The following is a 19,375-nucleotide window of genomic DNA, read 5'->3' on the forward strand; positions in this document are numbered from 1 at the left end:
GACTTACTAAAATAAACCCAGGGCTAATGAGCAAAATGTGTTGGGGAGGCCTATTTGTCACACTCAGGAAGCGACGGTCTAATTTTATTTGCTGCTGTTCATTGCTTCTGCATTGCCATTCATTTGCTGAAGGCAAAATACATTACTTCTCAATAAACAAAAGTGGGCCTGGCATGTCCTGCTCCCTGCCTTACTCCAGCCGTTAACCACCCGGGCAGGAGGGCTGACTTGTATTGATGTGCATGTGTGCGTGCGTGTGTGGGCGTGTGGGTGTGTTCTTCCCATTGCTCTTAATGCTGAGCTTCCTAGAAAGTTTTCAGGGGAAAGGCTGTGTCTCGTGCTGACTGGGGCCAGCTGCATGTTGATAGGTTCACCTTGCCTTATACAAGCCTGCTATTTGGAAAGTCGAGACATACATTAGAAGCAGGAGGCCGGGGATGGTGGTTCATACCTGTAATCCCAGCACTTTGGGAGGCTGAGATGGGTGGATCACTTGAGGTCAGGAGTTTGAGACCAGCCTGGCCAACATGGCGAAGGCCCATCTCTACTGAAAATAGAAAAATTAGCCGGGCGTGGTGGCATGCACCTGTAATCCCAGCTACTCCAGTGGCTGAGGCAGGAGAATCACTTGAACCTGGGAGGCAAGGTTGCAGTGAGCTGAGATCACGCCACTGCTCTCCAGCCTGGATGACAGAGGGAGACTCTGTCTTGGAAAAAAAAAAATGGAAGCAGGGGAAAGGGAGGAAAGACAGGTCACTATGAAAAAAAAGTGGCTTTTTTTAAGTTTTGTTTGTTTGTTTGTTTTTAACTTAATCAAGTGACTTATAAAATCATTCATTTCAGCAAGTTCTCCCAGGGCATTTAAAGTATTATTGAGTTTAGGAGATTTTATAGGAATGCATGTATTATTTAAAGCAAGGCAAACTGGTGTGATTCTTTCCTGGATGGAGCTTCTGTGGGCAGCTGGAATTGTCAGTGCGGGGATTGGTCCCCATAGCATCCCGAGTTCTTCCCTCAAACACAAAGGCACCAGGTTCTCCAAAGCAACCATCTTCCTTCTACTCAACACTCCTCCTGCCTCACACCCACAGACTTGTCCTTAGAGGGGACTGGGCAGGCGTGTTCGTTGTGCCACACTGTGCTCGGAACCCAGCATGCCAAAAAGCAGTCTATTAGCAAGCTGACAATGAGGAGCTCATTGCCATCAATGCCACCAAAACGATTTGCCCAAATCAAATTTGTATCTGACATTTTACAGTAAATGGGCCTTTCTTTTTTCATTAGAGAAATCATTACTGTTTTTCTTCTCCTTGGCATTTCCAGAGAGCCATTCACATTTAAAGCTCATGTTGGAACAGCAGGCTTCTACTGAAAATATTTACCTTTTCTTTTTTGGCAACTTGTCAGTGTTGGGGAAAATAGATGCTTCATTAAAATCTAAGCGCATGATGCTTGCTTTCCCACACATCAGTCAGTCTTCTTCCAAGATGAAAAGCATGGTGAGAGGTGTTGGGAAATCATTCTGGTCATATGTTTTTATGTATTTTTGGATGTCTCCTGGCATCCCGTTCTTCTTGTTCAAAAATAGGCATTTCAACACCTATAACTTATAGAGAGAATCCTAGAATAGGATCAGTTTCACCATTAGAGCATCAGAATTGGTCTTGACCCCCTGGGTGACCAGTGAGGTCTCCTCCCCTGGAGAGTCCATGGCCGAATGTAAGGGCAAAAAGAACCCTGCTGCCATTTATCCAGCAGTACCGAGACCAAGGCCTCAACTTAGCTTTTCATTAAGCTTCTTAACTGCCCCGGTAGATAAATATTGTAGAAAACATGATTTAGAGAGGTTGAGACCATGGCCCAAGGTCATGCAGAAGCGAGATTCCACCCCAGGACTCTCTGACCCCACTTTCTTCCGCCTGCTGTGAGCTGCTCTGTATCTTGCCAGGGGCCATGCCCTTGCCAGCCTCTTGCACTGGTCCTGGCCCTGGCCCTTCTCTTGGAGGTTCCCAGCTGAGAGAGCTGGACACTTGGGCCCAGTGTCCCTGACACTGCCATGGAGATGTGGCAGTGGATGGGATGCCAGGAACATGGACCAAAGGTTTGGGAAACACCCCACTTCATGTCCACCCGACCCCTCCTCTCTACCCAGAAAGGAGGAAGTACAATGAGCTGATGCTACAGGCCATGTGGGCTGGGCCTAGAGGTGGCTCTGCCCTGCCTATAAAAGCGGGGAAGGAACCTTACAATAGATGCCAACAAACCCAGAGAAGGTTGGCCCCTGTTATGACTCCTTTGATCTTCACAGGGAGGTGAGCTCTTGCTCTATTAAAATTAAGAACCTCTGTTTATCAAGAGATACCATAAACACAGTGAGAAGATCAAGCACACACTGGGAGAAGATTTTTATAACCTATATTACCAACAAAGGATTAATTCTCAGTACAAACAAAATTAAATAATATATCACTTAAGCATATATACAATTGTATTAAACTAGTAGTATTTAAAAAGCAATGGCATGTGAGGTGGGCAGATAACCTGACGTCAGGAGTTCAAGACCAGCCTGGCCAACATGGTGAAACCCTGTTTCTACTAAAAAACACAAAACTTAGCCACATGTGGTGGTGGGTAACTGTAATCTCAGCTACTTGGTTGGCTGAGGCAGGGAGAATCACTTGAACCTGGGAGGCAGAGGTTGCAGTGAGCCAAAATGGCGCCACTGCCCTCCAGCCTGGGCAACAGAGTGAGACGCTGTCTCAAAAAAAAAAAAAAAAAAAAAGGCAATGGCATGAATAATCCAAAAATTGTGATCATTTTTCTCTGAGAAGCGGGGGGTGACAGGGAGGACACAGGAGTAGAGGCCCCCAGTGGGTCACGTTCCTGTTCTTGCATCAGGGTGGAGGGTTCATGGGTATCCATTTTTTTATTAGGCTGTACAACATATAATCTTTTGTGCTTATCAAGTCATATGTTTTTAGAAAACAAAAAGAAAAACCCATCAGTTATTGTTACTACCTCCATTTTTACAGATGGGAAAACTGAGGCTCGGTGGGGTCAAACTAGCAGCAAACACACACGTTGAATGTGTGCCAGACCCTTTACCTGGATCATCCAATTTCATTTGTTTGACATCCCTCTATATATGATAACTGTCATCATTGCAGTATGCAGAAGACTAAGGCTTAGCGAGACGGGAGAACTTCAAAGTCACTACCTGGTCACAGTTGTTGGTGAAGGCAAGGTCTTCACCCGTGGCATGCCCTGTCTCCCTCCTGCAGGCTCCGAGGCACACTGTGGGTGACAGCTCCACACTGTGGGCCTTCCCTTGGGAGCAGGCGTCAAGGCATCTAAGTCCACTTGCCCTGTGCTATCTCAGTGCCTGGACACTGGTGGCTTCCCTGGGCCGTGCTGCAGCCAGGTCACTGAGGTAGGAAAGAGAGGAAGGCAAATAGGTGGAGCCAGAAGAGAAGATAGATAACACGGAAATTAAATTTATTCCTGTTGCTCTTTGTTAAGGCCTTCAAGCTATAAAGAGATGGCTCTTCCCATGACTTCAGCCCCATCCTCAATCACTGCCCATGCCCACTTGGCTGACACTGCCAAGTGGCTGTAGCACTGTTGTTGAACTTCTGATGTCTCCTATGCCTCAGCCTTGCTATTGCTTTGGTATGAATTTCTCTGACATTGATTTTGAATACAATTCCAGGCTTTTGGAGCAGAAGTTTCCAGTTAAGCTTGCTGTCCCACCAAAGTGTTAAGGTCAGTGTGCTGAGCCCTAGAGTTGTCCTCCCTTTCCCACTACCAACTACCCTACCTGGCCGCCCAAGAACTCTCTGTGGTGACTCTTGTATCCTCTGTCTTGATTCATGCCTGGGAAAGTTCAGGGTATATGTTAAGGGGAAAACCTTAGGGAAACCTGAACCTTCAAAACTGGGTAGAATCAATGGATGGAATGGAAGAATTTACTGCAGCGTAATCATCTTCAAATTCCTTTTAGGTTGGAAGTTTCTTACCCTGGCAAGTCAAGAAGTACATTTAGTTATTTGTTTATAATCCATGTGCTACTGGGTGAAAGAGTATAGGACAAGAACATTTGAATCAATTTCCATCAGTTTCCATCAATTTCCATCAAAAGAGCTTACCCATGATTATCATTTAAGTGGATGGGACAGTAGGAGTCCACTCACATAAAATGTTTGTCCCTGAGCGCCCAGGGAAGGTGTTAACCTCCAGGGTCTCCTTCCTGTGACTCTTCTGCATGAGTCCTGCACCACCTCTTTTAACCTCAGGGAAAAGTCACTATTTTGTTTTTTAAAGTCAATCATATTTAAAGTTTCTGATTTTGAGTATGCACTACGTGTTGATGTAGATTCTGGGATATAGAACAAACAGGCGCAGACTAGTGTGGGTGAGGTGGGGTACCCCTACTTCAGAAGGTGAACCTCAGAAGGAAGGCTGCCTGGGCCAGCAGTGTGTGCATGGTGGCAGGGAGCTGCAGCCACTAAGCCTTGGAAGAGTCTTTAATGGCACAGGGGAATGCTCTGTGTAAAGCTCAGTGGAGCAAAAAAAGGATTTGGAAAGAAAGTGTATGCTAGAGGCAAAGAAAAAGACTAGAAGAAAATAACCAGCCAGGTGCAGTGGTGTGCACCTGTGGTCCTAGCTGCTTGGGAGGCTGAGGTGGTATGATTGCTTGAGCCCAGGCGTTCGAGGCTGCAGTGAGCTATGATCTGTGTCACTGCATTCCAGCCTGGGTGACAGAATGAGACCCCATCTCTAAAACAAAAAAGAAAATAGCCAAAATATTTTTGCTTATTTCTCTATTTCCCAAAGTTTGGGCAAGAGCATATACTATTCTTACAATCAGAAGAAGTCCTCTTTTCCATTGCATCTTAAATAGCTCTAAGATTTGGAATTTGTCTTGATGAAGGCATGGTCATCACACACACAGAGCTGGGCCCTGTGGGTGAGGGGATCCCAGGGGCCTCTAAGCGGGGAGCTGTGGGTGTCAAATGGCCATGAAGAGAGCTGACCCAGGTTTGGGTGGCAAGATTCCCTGAGCCCCAGAGAAGTCAACTTTCTGTATCTACTAGAATCCAGGAAGAGTGTGTCCATGGCAGTCATTACCGCTCTGCTTCCCCGTTTCATGCCAGGCCTTTCTCAGATGCCTTCTCTGGGGGAGGCACTGTTGTTTGGGTGACTTTCTGGCTGCAGAGGGCAACCAGTGATAAAGGCAGATGCCAAGTATGAGGCAAGAAGGGAGGCCCCTGGCTGGGATGGCAGGCATTGGGAGAGATTTGTGGGAGCCCCTCACCCCTCTCTTTTTGGGGTGCTCTTGAGGAAGCTGGACTCCCCACCTCTAAAGACCCCTCCAGGGAACATAGATCCCAAACCCAAATGGAGATGAGCTGGCCAGCGAAGTCCAAGACCCCAGTCCCCTCCATTATAACCTAGAGTACAGGCCTCTGTCTTCCAGGTTGAAAGCTCATCATTTGGTACATTATAAGTTGTACGTCAGAGTAGAATTATAAAGGAAAGAGAAACAGATGTGAACTCTCAACAGCTGGGAGAGTTGAAAAGGCTCTGGAGTTCGTTATAGAAATGTGCATTTTAGCTGGGAGTGGTGGCTCACACCTGTAATCCCAGCACTTTGGGACTTTGAGGCAGGTGGATCACTTGAGGTCGGGGAACTTTTCGAGACCAGCCTGGCCAACATGGCCAAATCCTGTCTCCATTAAAAATAAAAAAGTTAGCCGGGCATGGTGGTGTGTGCCTATAGTCCCAGCTACTCGGGAGGCTCAGGCAGGAGAATCACTTGAACCCAGGAGGTGGAGGTTGCCTTGAGCCAAGATTGCACCACTGCACTCCACCCTGGGTGACTGAGTGAGACTCTGTCTCAAAGTAATAATCATTATTATTATAGTAGTTCTTGTTTTTAAAAATAAGAAATAGAAATATGCATTTTTAGATACCAGCAGGACATCATAGCACTGAGGGAAACTAAACTGTGTCTTTGGGAAGTAGCTTGGTTTCTTTTGTTGCCCTGGCCTGAGTTGTCATTTTAATTCTTTCACATCAGCCAGCATGGAGAAGAGGAGCCAGTTTTGCAAAATGACAGGGAACAGCCCCTGCTGGGGAGGGACTCTGTGATGCAGTGTCCTTGTCTGAGTATCCTGGGCCTGGGTTCCCATCGCTGTGTGCCCGGAGCGCTGGGTGCTGACATTGAGCCTCCTCTGTGCTTTCAGGCATCCGCATGCTGGATGGCGACGTCACAGATGTGGTCGAGGCAAAGTCGCTGGGCATCAGACCCAACTACATCGACATTTACAGTGCCAGCTGGGGGCCAGACGACGATGGGAAGACGGTGGACGGGCCCGGCCGACTGGCTAAGCAGGCTTTCGAGTATGGCATTAAAAAGGTGTGAGTAACCCAGGGCTACAAGGGAGCACTCTGGGACAAGGGTGACAATAAACATTTTTAACAATTAAATATCAGAGTGACACTGGCCACAGCCCTGAAACAAGACTGGGAAGACTCTGCTGTGCCAGGTGCCAGGGCCAGTGTGGAGGGGTCACTTGGGGAGTCTGAGAAGTGGCTCTTTACCAACGAGAGCAGAAGTGTTTTTGCCTTGTTCCAGAACAGCTGTTCCAGTGACAACCAGGTGGTCACTGCCAGCACAACCCTCTCTGCCTTGGAGTTTGCCTATCCCTGGCTGAAGGGGGTACACAGGTGGGTGACAGGGGTCCAAGGCAGCTCCCCTGGCCTGTTTCTTGGACTATGCAGAGGCCTCGGCCCACCTGCCCTTAGAAATACCCAGCCGTGGAACTTTCTACATTCATCGCAGGGTATGTACTCACCCAGGCCCCACTGCAGCAGGAAGCAGTGGTCAGGGTGCCCCCTACCAGCACACAGCCCAGCCCAATTCGAACTTCTCCAGGAGAACCTCACAAGGGGCTAGGCAGAGCAAAGATGCTTCTCTGCTGATGGGCCAAGGGGAGGCTGGCAGGCTCCTGCGAGGCCACCCGCCAGCCACTCTGTGGTCTTTGGTTCCGGATCCTTGTGTGTCAGGAAGGCTGAGGAAGGGGGAGGGGGTGGCTGCAGATGAGCCAGTTCTTACAAGCAGGGTGGCAGATTTCTGGGTGAGGACAGCTTCTTGGAGCAGGCAGACAGAGCTGTGGTCAGCTTCCAGGAGGCCCTGGGTGGCTGAACAGGCCCCAGCCCAAAGTTCAATGTGTGGTCAGTGCCTGTTGTATGGAGTGGGGACAGGGAGTTCCAGCAGGAAGTCCAGGCTTCTCTGACTTCTCCTGTGGGGGATGGGAGAATGGGGAGGTGGTGGCAGGAGTCAAGCCCATTAAATTTATATCATTTAAAATATTTTTAAAGTTCTCGTCGTATTATAACCCATGCATAGTGATTACACAGTGGCTCATAAACAGCTAATAAGTCAGTCAGATAATAGGAAGAGATTATATTGCAAACAGTCTTTCTCTGTCTCTCTGTACCCACCCCTGAGTCCTGTCCCACAGAGGAGGAATCTGTTTTTAAACTGTGTTCATGATTTCCTTTCTCTAAGTAATATCATTTGATTGCTTTCCTGGGTGCATTGAGTTTGGTCACTATCTATTACTTTCCTCTTATGGGGATGAGCATTTTTCTCTTAGAAGACCCCCCAGCCCTGCTGCCCTGCTGCCCTGCTGCCCTGCTGAAACCCTGGAGTTTCTTCTACTTACCTTTCCCGGGCATCAGGCCTACACTGCATCTTCTACCTCCTGCCAGCTGCACCCGCCTGCACCTCCTCTGAAGGACTTGGTATCATTCTGCAAGCGTGAGGCAGAAGCTTCCTCCTCTACTGCCCCCACCCCCCAACCACTCAGGGCTTGAATGCCTGAGAAACCAATGACCAAATACGAGGTATCTACCCCCGTGTCCCTCCAAGTTTAGTACTCACCCAGACACTCAATGTGAGAAGGAAAATTAAGGAAGAGGGGCAGTGTAGACACACACATGCACACACACAGCACGGGACCTAGTGTGCATCCTTATGACACTGGACAGCTTCCTTTATCTCCATTCCTCCAAGAAAACACCAAGGCAGCTTCAATCAGGCTGCTGAGCCCCTAAGCCAGGCCCGAGGCTGGACCGAGTGAGTGCTGGCAGACTCAGGTACGACCAAGTCAGCTGCTACCCACCAAGAACTGCCGAATACATAAATCACCCTTCCACTACTTGGCTCCCAGCCCCAACTCACTAGATCGCTTGGCTCAGTCTTGATGATAAATGAGACATCTTAAAAATTAAGCTAGGGCCGGGCGCGGTGGCTCAAGCCTGTAATCCCAGCACTTTGGGAGGCCGAGATGGGCGGATCACGAGGTCAGAAGATCGAGACCATCCTGGCTAACATGGTGAAACCCCGTCTCTACTAAAAAAAATACAAAAAACTAGCGGGCGCCTGTAGTCCCAGCTACTCAGGAGGCTGAGGCAGGAGAATGACGTAAACCTGGGAGGCGGAGGTTGCAGTGAGCTGGGATCCAGCCACTGCACTCCAGCCCGGGCGACAGAGTGAGACTCTGTCTCAAAAAAAAAAAAAAAAAAATTAAGCTAAATTTAAGTTTTGGAGAGGGTGGGTAAGCTGGAGATGGCATTTCCTGCATAGAACATATTGCTTTGGATGGGGTTACTGCTGAGCGTCTGTCATTTCTATGGGATGATTTCCAAAGATTGAGCTCCTAGGATGAGGCACCCTCTCTCCAGGAGGGATCCTGATTGTTTGGCAGTGATCGTTTGGGCTCTCTGGTTCACTGAGCCTACGCGAGGCTTGGGGCGGTTGGAGCTGCAGAGAGGAATCTTTGCATTCTGAATTCTGAGCAGTGTTGGTTTCATCCAGCTGTTAGGGGAGTGGGAAAGTTGCAGAGGGGACCATGTGGTTTCCCCTCATTCTTGTCACAGTTTCATGAAATACTGAGGTCATTTGATTTTTTTTCATCATTTGGAAGTAAAATATGTCATACAGAGAAACTTAAATTGCAACTGTCTCAATCTGTCACTGAAAATCCTCCTAGAAATTTGATGATCTCAAACCAAACCACATTCCCCCATCTGTTTTTCCTCCTTGTGGCCCTATTTGTCACCTACAGTCTTCTGTAAAATCCAACTTTATCTTTGGTAGATGATGTGGTCTGGTGGTGGGAGACTGCAGAAGCTATAACTTGGCATAAAGATCTGTTTAATGTTGGTCCTTAGGAAGCCTTACTCCTCTCACACCTGGTTATTCAGAAGGGGTGATTAGACATTGCTGTGGCTAAAGACACTGGCCGCCTCCAGGTAGCCGGTGTTGGCTAGCCCTCAGTAGCAGTGCTTCTGAGCTCATGAAATGAACTCTTCCTCCCCAGGGAAGACACTGAAATACGATTTGATTGGGTTGAAGTTGTGAGTTTACTTAAAAGAAGTGCAAGTTCACGGCTAGGGTTGAAATGTCCCCTACAGCTTCTGTCCCATGGCTTCCATGAAGCCACTGGAAGATCTGGGAAGTGAAAATAAAGTCTTCAGAAACAGTTAAAACATCGCTACACTCCTCAGATCTGACTGTTTCCTCGCCTCATTTCCGTGTCTCCTTCCTGGAAACCGTTTTAAGGAGGGGAAAGGTTGTTGATACGTTGACACCTATGAGGGTGGGTTGGTCTCATAATAAATGCATGGTGCATGCTGTAAATGCAAACCTTGAGCATTTCAGGCTCTTGGTACTCAAAGTGGGGTCCAGAGCCAGCAGCACTGGCATCCTCTGGGACCTCATTAGGGATACACACTCTCAGGCCCACCCTGGACTTTGGGGTGCAAGTCTGCATTGTAACAGGGTTCCCAGGTGACTCCAGGGTGTGCACATTTAAGTTTGGGGAGCGCTGTTTGTGGCCATTCTCTCTGCCCCTGGAGCAGTAAGGTTGCATGCTCCACCTTGCAAAAGGACATTTTATGAGTCATTTCAAGTGGGGTGGGGAGTTAGGAGTGGCAGTGTCTAATTCTCACCTGGAATAAGGAGAGGCTCTGATGGGTTAAATACCTTTTGATTTGCACTGTAGTTGCTTTAAACTGGCTTCAGCTGAATCTCTTCCTGCAGGTAATCACATGCACACACACACACCACCTTCCTGAGCTCTTTGTGCCTTCTTCTCAGAAGGTTAGCTTTTCTGGGAGTGACCTTTCTGTTGAGCTCTTGGCCACCCAGACAAGGTTCATCTTGCGGATGCAGAAAGCAGAGTGGACAAGGCAGCCTTAAGCAGCGGGGCTGCGTGGGCTTCAAGAACTTTCCTGTGGGCTTTCCTGGGAGGCTCAGGTTGGAGCTGGAGTCTCCTTAGTTTACAAACCTCCGTGGCGTGAGTGTACGGAGCAGGCAGGTCCACTCATTGTGCTCCAGAAGTGAGTGTGACATGTTTGGTCAGCAGCAGACTTCAATTTGGCTCTATGGGGATTGCAGAATTGGGGTGTAAGTTATCTTTAAATTGGCCAATTGTTGAGCATAAGTATAAATTTCCTCCATTTGTTTGGGAAGGAGAGTCCTCAGTAAGGATGTGGTAGCCAGCCAGTGGCTCCAGTTTCCCATGGAAGTGGACCCTGGCCCTGCTCTCGGGCCGGCTGTGTACCACCAGCCCATCCAGCCATCTGGACTATATCGGTCAGTTCAGTCTTCTACTCGCTAATCTTTAGCTGGTATTTGTGGCTGCAATGATTCTCAGTGTGGTCAGAAATCATCCATCCTGTGGGTATGAGATAGAGCAGAGCTTCAGGAATCTACCCTGACCAGCTGCTGTCTTTCAAAGATTTGCTTTTGTGTGTACGTTCTTAACAATGTACAGCTGGGCATGGTGCACAGCTGGGCATGGCGGCGCACTTTTGTAAGCACAGCTACCCTGAAGGCTAAGGCAGGAGGATCGCCTGAGCCCAGGAGTTCCAGACCAGCCTGGGTAAGACCCCCTGTCTCAAAAAAAAAAAAAAAAAAAAAAAAAGAAGGAAAGAAAACCTACACACAAATGAGGCTCTGGACTTGGCTAGTGATGTGAATCAGACCACCCTGATACTTACCCACAGCAGAGACCATGGGGAGCTCTGACAGGACACCGACAAGCTGCTACCAGCTTCCTGGACATAACCCTTTTCACCTATTCTGTCTTCACCCAGAGTTCATGGTCCTATCCCTCTCACTGTGCAAGAAGGGTACTTCCTCAAGTATGTTTTCCAGAAAAATCATTCTTTTCCCCACCAGACCAGCTCTTTCAACCCAGAAAAAATTAAAGTTATAAATCCCACCATCATCTGTAATCTCAGTGTTATTTGCAGCACTGCTAGGTCTCTTTGATCCTAGGCCATTATAATGGAAATGATAGGCATGGCTGTGGAATAGAGCAGCTTGTGTTGGGACCCTGGATTTTCCTGTGAGGAACAGAGGAGTCTTTCTGACCCCTTTCCCTCGTATGATCCTGTGATTCTGCAATTTTAGGGCTCCTGCCACAGGCAAAAGCACACCATTAAAATCGAAACAGCCCCCAAAACCATGCTCTCAGCAGCATCCAGATGTTCTGAACGCACCCTTCTTATCCCCTTTGAAGGAACTTTTGGGAGATGGGACTCTAGGTCGGGGGTGAGACCCACCCTATGAGGTTCTGGCTGTGGGGCTAAGCCTTGTTCCTCTTGTTCCCTCTAGGGCCGGCAGGGCCTGGGCTCTATTTTCGTCTGGGCATCTGGGAACGGTGGGAGAGAGGGGGACTACTGCTCGTGTGATGGCTACACCAATAGCATCTACACCATCTCCGTCAGCAGCGCCACCGAGAATGGCTACAAGCCCTGGTATCTGGAAGAGTGTGCCTCCACCCTGGCCACCACCTACAGCAGCGGAGCCTTTTATGAGCGAAAAATCGTAAGTTCTCCTGGCAAGTTGGAGTGCTTACAGTGTGTGCTTCAGCCCTCTGGGAATGAGTTTCTTCTCCCTTTCTCAGAAATATGGGTTAGATTGAGGCCAGATTATTCTGGATCCCAGGGTCCCAGCCTCACCCATCGGCAAACAATTTGAGCCTCGAGGTAAACCCCAGTCCCTTGGCAGCCTTCCTCGGACACTGGCTTTCTAATCTTGCACAGAAATAGCAATTAAACCCCTGTCTGGTTTTAGAGATCTAAAAATATTATTTAAGAATGAGGTTCCTTCTCATGATGTCTTGTTTTAACTCTGAAATTCTGTGGTCACATCTCTTGGAATCCAATGAACCCATCCAGTTCCAGCATGTACAATAGAGTAAGAGCAAGTCTTGGTTTTACACTGAGACATTCTAGAAATCCAAGAGTTTTTCTAGGCATTCTGTTGCTACAGAAATACTTTTCCTGGACACTTTTAAGTCGAGCAGTGGTTTCTGTCTGTTCCACTCACTTAAGTGAACATAAGCATGATTTATCTTTTAAAAGGTAACTGTTTTAGTACTCCAGTAGAATTTATGCTTTTTCTTTCCCTACATACTTTTCTACTTAAAAAAAAAAAAAAAAAAAGGAGGAGGAAGGGAGGGTTTCCAGTTCAAATTAATGCAGAATTGAAATGCACAGTCATTAAGTTGACTTGTAGACACTTTAAAAATGAGACCATGGAGCTGGCCAGACATGGTTAAATTTTAAAGCTCACTAGCATCTTTTCATTTCTCTGGCTGCTCAACCACATCTTGAGAAGTTATTCACAAATTTATTTTTACACTTTTCTGTGGGAGCATACAGGCTTCCTATTCTCTGCTTTGCTCCGCACCGGTGAAAGGTCAGCTGCCATCGTTCCGTCACCAGCCTGGTAGCGGCTTGGGCTGGTTAACTAAGGTATTAATTTGTTATTTTCCTTTTCTGCCCGAGTACGCACCCCTGGGACGGGCAGCTGAGATGCTGAATGGTGTCCTGTTTACCTAGAAATCCAGCTCATTGGAGCACAGACTTGCTGGGGTCTTATTAGAAAGACACTTGTGCCAAAACCCAACATAGCCTTGCTGGCCAAATGGATGCAAGTTCGAATTTGCTAAGTTATGGGACAGTTTATAATATGGACTGTGTGCAGGCAGGATGGTGTCTCTCCACCCTGGAAGCAGGACTTGCAGCTTTATTTGCATCACGAATCACGTCAGCATGTGTGTTCATATGCCATGCATGTGTACATGCCTTGGCTATAAAATGCTTTGATTTTCTTTCTTTCTTTCTTTTTAAATTCTCTTCCATGAGCAATAGTATGTGGGTAAGAAGGGCATAGTTTGGAGAGGGGTAAAAGAGAAAACATACTTTGTCTTGGTCGCTGCCTGGGAAGTCTGCTCTGACAGTATGAACAGTGTTATTTTCAGCTCTACTAGAGCCCAGTTTTTGCTCTGAGTCCTCTTAGACATACTCCAGGGAGACGAGTGCTGCTCAGGACAGTCGATGTATCACGGTCACAGCATTCAGGCAGGACTTTAATGGCAATCACAACCCTGTCCCCCTGCATTCTCTGTCCCTCTGAGTCTGGGGAATGTGGACAGGTGCCCACCTGGAGCGAGGGAGGTCCCATGGTGAGACATGACTCTTTATAGAGGAGTAAAACCTAAAGAAAGCATCTCTGACCAGAACAGGAGGGTATGTTCATTCACTGAACACGAGCTGTATCCCAGGCATAGCACTAGAACTCAGGAGGGGCTGTCCACCTTCGTTCAGCCATCACTCCCAGGGTAGGCCCCTCTGTTCACTTCCCAGGACCCCCTTCTCTGAAGCTGGAGAACCAGCTGTGAGCCTCACATGCTCTTGGGAGCATGGCCTCCTGCCCAGCCACCCTAGTTTCTCCTCCTGGCCACCATTTACCAAGCACAAGTATGTTCAGGTGACCAGATGTGATCTGCCGAGAACCCCTGAAATCTATATCATGTTGTCCATTTGCATATGAAGATACTGGGGTCAGAGAGGGGGCATTCTTGTCCCTTTTCCCATGCCCTCAGCTGCCCTCCCCACTGAAACAAGCAAGGAGGAAGCTGGTCTCTGTTGGCATTCATTCCTGTCAAATCTTCCTGTGTGTGTGACACAGGCCAGACTCCCACTTCCCTAGACAGTTGTTGGCCCAGCTAAAACGTGTGCAAGGAAGGTGCTGAGTTTGGAAGAGGATCTGCATTGCTCTCACTATGAAACTGATTCTCAAAGTTTAGGCAAATCGGCTACTGGAGCCCTGTGGTGGGTGGGTGTGACTTTCCTATTTCTGCCATAACAAATTATCGCAAACTTAGCAGCTTAAAACAGCACAAATTGATATCTCATGGTCCTATAGGCCAGAAGTCCAGAGTTTCAACCGAGTCTCTCCTTTGAGTCTTGCGAGGCCAAGGCCAAGGTGCTGGCAGGGCTGTGGTTCCTTCTGGAGGCTCCAGGGAGAGTCTGTTTCCTTGCCCACTTGGGCTGTTGGCAGTGTTGGCAAAACTCAGGTCCTTGTGGTTCTGGGACTGAATTTCCCGTTTCCTTGTTGGCTGTCAGCTGGGGCCCATTCTCAGCCTCTAGAGGCCACCCACATTCTTTGGCTTGCTCCTCAACTCCCTCTTCAATGCCAGCAGCAGTGGGTCCATCCTAATGCTTCTTCTCTCTGACAGCCTTGCTGCCTTCCTCTTCCAAGGTGAAGGGCCCTGTGGTGGCACCAGGTCTACTCAGAGAATCCAGGATAATCTTCCTGCTTTAAGGCTGGCTGGCTACCAACCTTAACTCCATCTGCAAAGCTCATCGGAATAACACCAGGGGACAAAGATGATGGGGGCCACAATCCCACCTAGCACAGCTGAACCCACACAGGCTGAACCCCCAGCACCTGCTTCCCATTTCAGTCCAAAGGGAGATACACATCAGCCTGAGCGGTAGTGAGGTCCAGAATCCATCCCACACCCAGCCTGGACCAGTGCCTCCAAAGAGGGCAGGCAGAGCCCACAGCTAGCAGTTCCTGCCTTGTTGCCCTGCGCAGCAGGTCTTGGGAGGTCAAGAACACGCCAGGTTGATCTGCTTCTTCAGAAGGACATCCTGGTAGAGGACCTACTTATAACCTGCTGGCTAAAGGCGGAACTCTCTCTCAGCCACCTGGGTACCTCCAGCTGCTCTGAAGTCAGGGGGTGACTTAGGGATCACTAGTGTGGACTCTGATGGTCTTGCCATGGGTATTCTTGGATATTGGTGACAGGGTACAAAGTCCAGCAGACCCAGGGAGGAGGACTTGTGGGGTGCTTCTTGGTTTCATGTTGTTTTACCATTTTTTCCACATGAGCTTCTGCAGTAGAGAGGGAACCAGCTGATCTATTATTATCAAAGCTTACGGTCTGTGCTCCCAGCTGGCCTCCTTGTCCCTACCTGTCTTCCTGCAAAGTGATTTAGCCGGGAGCACCAGATGTTGTGGAAACCTGTGGTTGCTGAGAGATGCATTTGCCTAACACCTTATTTGTTCCTGGGACCCAGGGTCACGCTTGCCAGTTAGTGGCACCTGAAGTAGCCTTGCCTTCTCCAGAGGGTGAATTAGCCTGTCTGTCATCATCGCCTCACTGTGCTTGTCTGTCCCCAGGTCACCACCGATCTGCGTCAGCGCTGTACCGATGGCCACACCGGGACCTCAGTCTCTGCCCCCATGGTGGCTGGCATCATCGCCTTGGCTCTAGAAGCAAAGTAAGTTCCCACTTTCCTTTTTTTTTTTTTAAAGAAAAAGCTCATATTGTGGTAAAATATGTATAACATTTGCCATTTTCACCATGTTGAAGTGGACAGCTCAGTGGCATTAAGCACATTTGCTGAGTTGTGTGCCCTGTTCCACCATCCCTCCCCCAGAGCTTTGTCTTCTTCCCAGGCTGAAACCCTATGCCTGCAGCCCTAGCTACAGCTGCCCAGGTTAGTCAGCTCAGGCTGCTGTAACAGAGTCCCATGGACTGGGCAGCTCAAACAATAGAAATTTAGTTTCTCAAAGTTCTGGAGTCTGGAATTCCTGGATCAAGGTGTCAGCGGGGTTGGTGTCTTCTTGGCTTGCAGAAAGCTGACTTCTCCCCTTCCGCTGTGTCGTCTTTTTATAAGGACACTGGTCATATTGGATTAGGGCCCACCCTAATAATCTCATTTTATGTTAATTACCTTTTTAAAGGCTTTGCCTCCAAATATAATCATATTCTGAGGTACTGGGGTCTAAGACTTCGATGAATAAATTTTGGAGGGGACATAATTCAGCCTATAACACTCCCCATTGACCCCCACCTTAGCCTCTGGCAACCACCATTCTACTTTCTGTCTCTATGAATTTGACTACTTTAGGTGCCTCGTGTAAGTGGAATCACACAGGATTTGTCCTTTTGTGCCTGGCTTATTTCACTTAACGTAATGTCTTTAAGGTTCACCCATTTGTAGCACGTATCAAAATTTCCTTCCTTCTTTTAGGCCATCCTGATGGGTGTGAAGTGGTTTTTTCCTTAAAGCCCAAGTCTCCTACCTTTTGTAGGACACGGGGGCTGGTTGGGCCAGAGCCCAAGGCCTGCCTCTGATTCTGCACCTCACACCAAGATCACACTTTAGGTTGCTCTAGCTTCTTTTTAGGAACTTTCACTTGTAAATTGACAATCAAGAAAAACTCTTGAGTTGTGTATGTGTCGTTGGTTCAGAAAGAAAAGCAAGTTAACTGCACATGCAATCATAGGGTCAAAACCAAATTGTACTTTAGTCATCACAACTGGCAGAGAACAAACTAGCCCTTTGCAGTAGCCATCTGTTGTAGATGAGTTTTTAAATAACTCAAAAAGAATGGGTGGGATGCCTAAATGCTTGTAATTACGTATGTTTGCATGTGGATTTGCACAAGACAAACTAAGCATAACACTCAAATGCTACCAATTTAATGAAGAAACAGTTTGATATTTTTAATTTCCAGGCCAAAATGTTAGCTTCTGTGTCCTGAGGCTCTTTTTAAAAATTCTAAGTAATTAGTTGCTTGTGTGGAAACTCAAATTTGCATACTCTACCCTTCCTTGCGCTGTATTTTCCTCCATTCCTTATTGGAAACATGCAAAGAGCTAAATAAAAAGCAAACCCTGCTTCGGGACATGTTGTCCCCTTAAACTTGGTCAGCGGGCACATGAAAGCTCAGACGGTCATCTTCCCCATCATTTTAGCTCCTCCTCTGAAACATACAGGTGACGAATCAGGCAAACGTCATTTGGAACAATGTCAATCTAAAGCATTTTACACTTACAGGATTGGTCAGGGAAGGAACAGCTGATGTCTGGGGATTTGAAAGCCTGTGTTGAGCAGATCTGCAGCTTGGGATGGCTCTCGCCTGTTCTGGTTGGCCTCAGGACTGCCTTCTGTCTCTGTTCACTACTGCTGTGGAAGGAACTGGGGCAAAGCCAGATGGTTCTGGGTGGAGATGCTCCCTGAGAGTCTGGGGAGGGCCCCCAGACAGCATGCAGCCAGAATGAAGGAAGACCCACGTGTGTTGGAATTCTGCAAAGGGAGTCCAGTGGTTTTGGGACAGTCTTGGTACTTTTCAAACATCCCTTCTTCATCAAAAAACATTTTCAACATCATCTCTTAGACTTATTTTCCATGCAGTTATATTTGTGATTTTATTGCTAGAGTCAAAAATAGAATAGATTTTTCCATAAGAAATTGGTTCCTAATTTTCTCACTCCCTGGACCCATTCTGTCCTCCACTCCAAAGGTCATGCTTCCCAGCACCTAAATTCAAGATTTCCAAGAGGACTGGCTATAGCAGCCGTCTTTGAGTAGGCGCTGCTGACACATAGCAGTAACTTGCCAGGTTGCACGGGCAGCATGGGCTGTGGCCATGTCAGCACTGTCTAAACTCCAAAGCCTGCACCTGTGACCTCTCCACCAGGGTGCATGGCCATGGGCTACTTGAGGCCTCAGAGTCCTCCCCTAACAGTGAGGTTGGCATGTGGGCTGCAGGAAGGCCAGTGGATGCAGGAGGAGAACAGGTGTGCCTGGCAGGGAAAGGCCTGGAGACTGGGCCACGGGACATGGAAGGGGAGAGACAGCAAGGAAGCCAGTGACCAGCCAGGAGCAGCAGGAACACATTGGAGAAATCAGGGGAGGCAAGAGCTGGAGCCTGGAGAGTGTGAGCCCAGGGAAGGAGTGTACCCCAAGACTTAACGCCATGGGTGAGCTTCTCGTAGGAAAACAGGCAAAGAGGGGGCAAAGAGCAGCCGCCGTAGGAAACAGTATAGCACTTCCTTAAAAAAATTAAACAGACTCCCCAGACGATCCAGCAGTCTCACTTGTGAGTGTATATCCAGAATTGAAAGCAGGGACTTGGGTAGATATTGGCACAGCCATGTTCATGGCAGCATGGTTCACAACAGCTGAAAGGTGGGAGCAACGCAAGTGTCCATGATGGATGAAGAGATAAGTGAAGTGTGCTCTGTACACACCATGGAATATCATTCAGCCTTGAAAGGAAGGAGATTCTGATACAGATTATGATAAGGTCCCTCAACGACATTGTGCTAAGGGAAATGAGACAAATCCTGTATGGTTCCACTTACATGAGGACCTGGAGCCATCAAACTCATAGAGACAGAAAGTAGCATGGTGGCTGTCAGGGGCTGGAGAAGGGGAGCAATGGGGACTGAGTGTCCCATGGGACAGAGTTTCAGTTTGGGGGTGGTGAGAAGTTCTGGAGATGGATGTGGCGGTAGCAGAGCAATGTGAATGTACTTAGTGCTACTGAGCTGTACATTTACAAATGGTTGAAATGGTAAATTTTGTGTTCTGTACATCTTCACACACCCATACACAGAGTGGGCCACTGGAGAGATACCTGTGACATCCAAGCAGGCTTCATTGGGGAGGGCAAGGCAGCTGGGCACTTCAGCACTCTCTCTTCTGCATCCCCAGTCCCCCTCAGCTGCAGCAGCTCCCCCGATTTTACTTTGTCCATGTTCCTAGGGTCATATTCCCTGAGGCAGCACATGTGGCATGGCGCACATTCCTAGTAAACACGCACCACGACAAGCCTGGGGCTTGTGCTTCTGGTCACCTCCATCCCGATGAGCCCTGGGAAGATGGTCTGGAAAGAAAGAGTATGTGTTTGTGATATTAGGAAGTGAGAGCCTTGGACTCGAGAGATGCTCATTTATTCTTGGTTAATTTTCTGATTGAGTGGAAAGTCCTAGGTAGGCATCCATTTAATCGACTAAAAAAGGAATAAAAGATCCGTAAGTATTTATCTGTCAAATTGCAGCTGGAACCATGAGCCCATACATCTTTCTTTTCACTTGGCTGTTTGATAGGGCAAAAATATATTCCTTTTATTACTGATCACATGTAGGTGTTATCTTTACCATGTTTTAAAACAACCTTGCAGAAAGCTTGTATGTTCAAATAT

The 19,375-nt window shown here is 48.0% G+C and overlaps 1 protein-coding gene across 1 annotated transcript in view; it reads left to right on the forward strand.

Annotated features, from left to right (window-relative positions):
• PCSK6 (proprotein convertase subtilisin/kexin type 6) overlaps positions 1–19,375 on the forward strand; it is a 193,525-nt gene that overhangs the window by 91,210 nt on the left and 82,940 nt on the right. The window contains exons 9-11 of the mRNA XM_023193592.3: positions 6,246–6,418; positions 11,693–11,905; positions 15,557–15,657. Coding sequence (XP_023049360.3) covers positions 6,246–6,418; positions 11,693–11,905; positions 15,557–15,657 — 487 coding nt within the window. The remainder of the gene's footprint in view (positions 1–6,245; positions 6,419–11,692; positions 11,906–15,556; positions 15,658–19,375) is intronic.

This window comes from Piliocolobus tephrosceles, chromosome 6 (assembly GCF_002776525.5).
Source record: "Piliocolobus tephrosceles isolate RC106 chromosome 6, ASM277652v3, whole genome shotgun sequence".
Lineage (NCBI taxonomy): Eukaryota > Metazoa > Chordata > Mammalia > Primates > Cercopithecidae > Piliocolobus > Piliocolobus tephrosceles.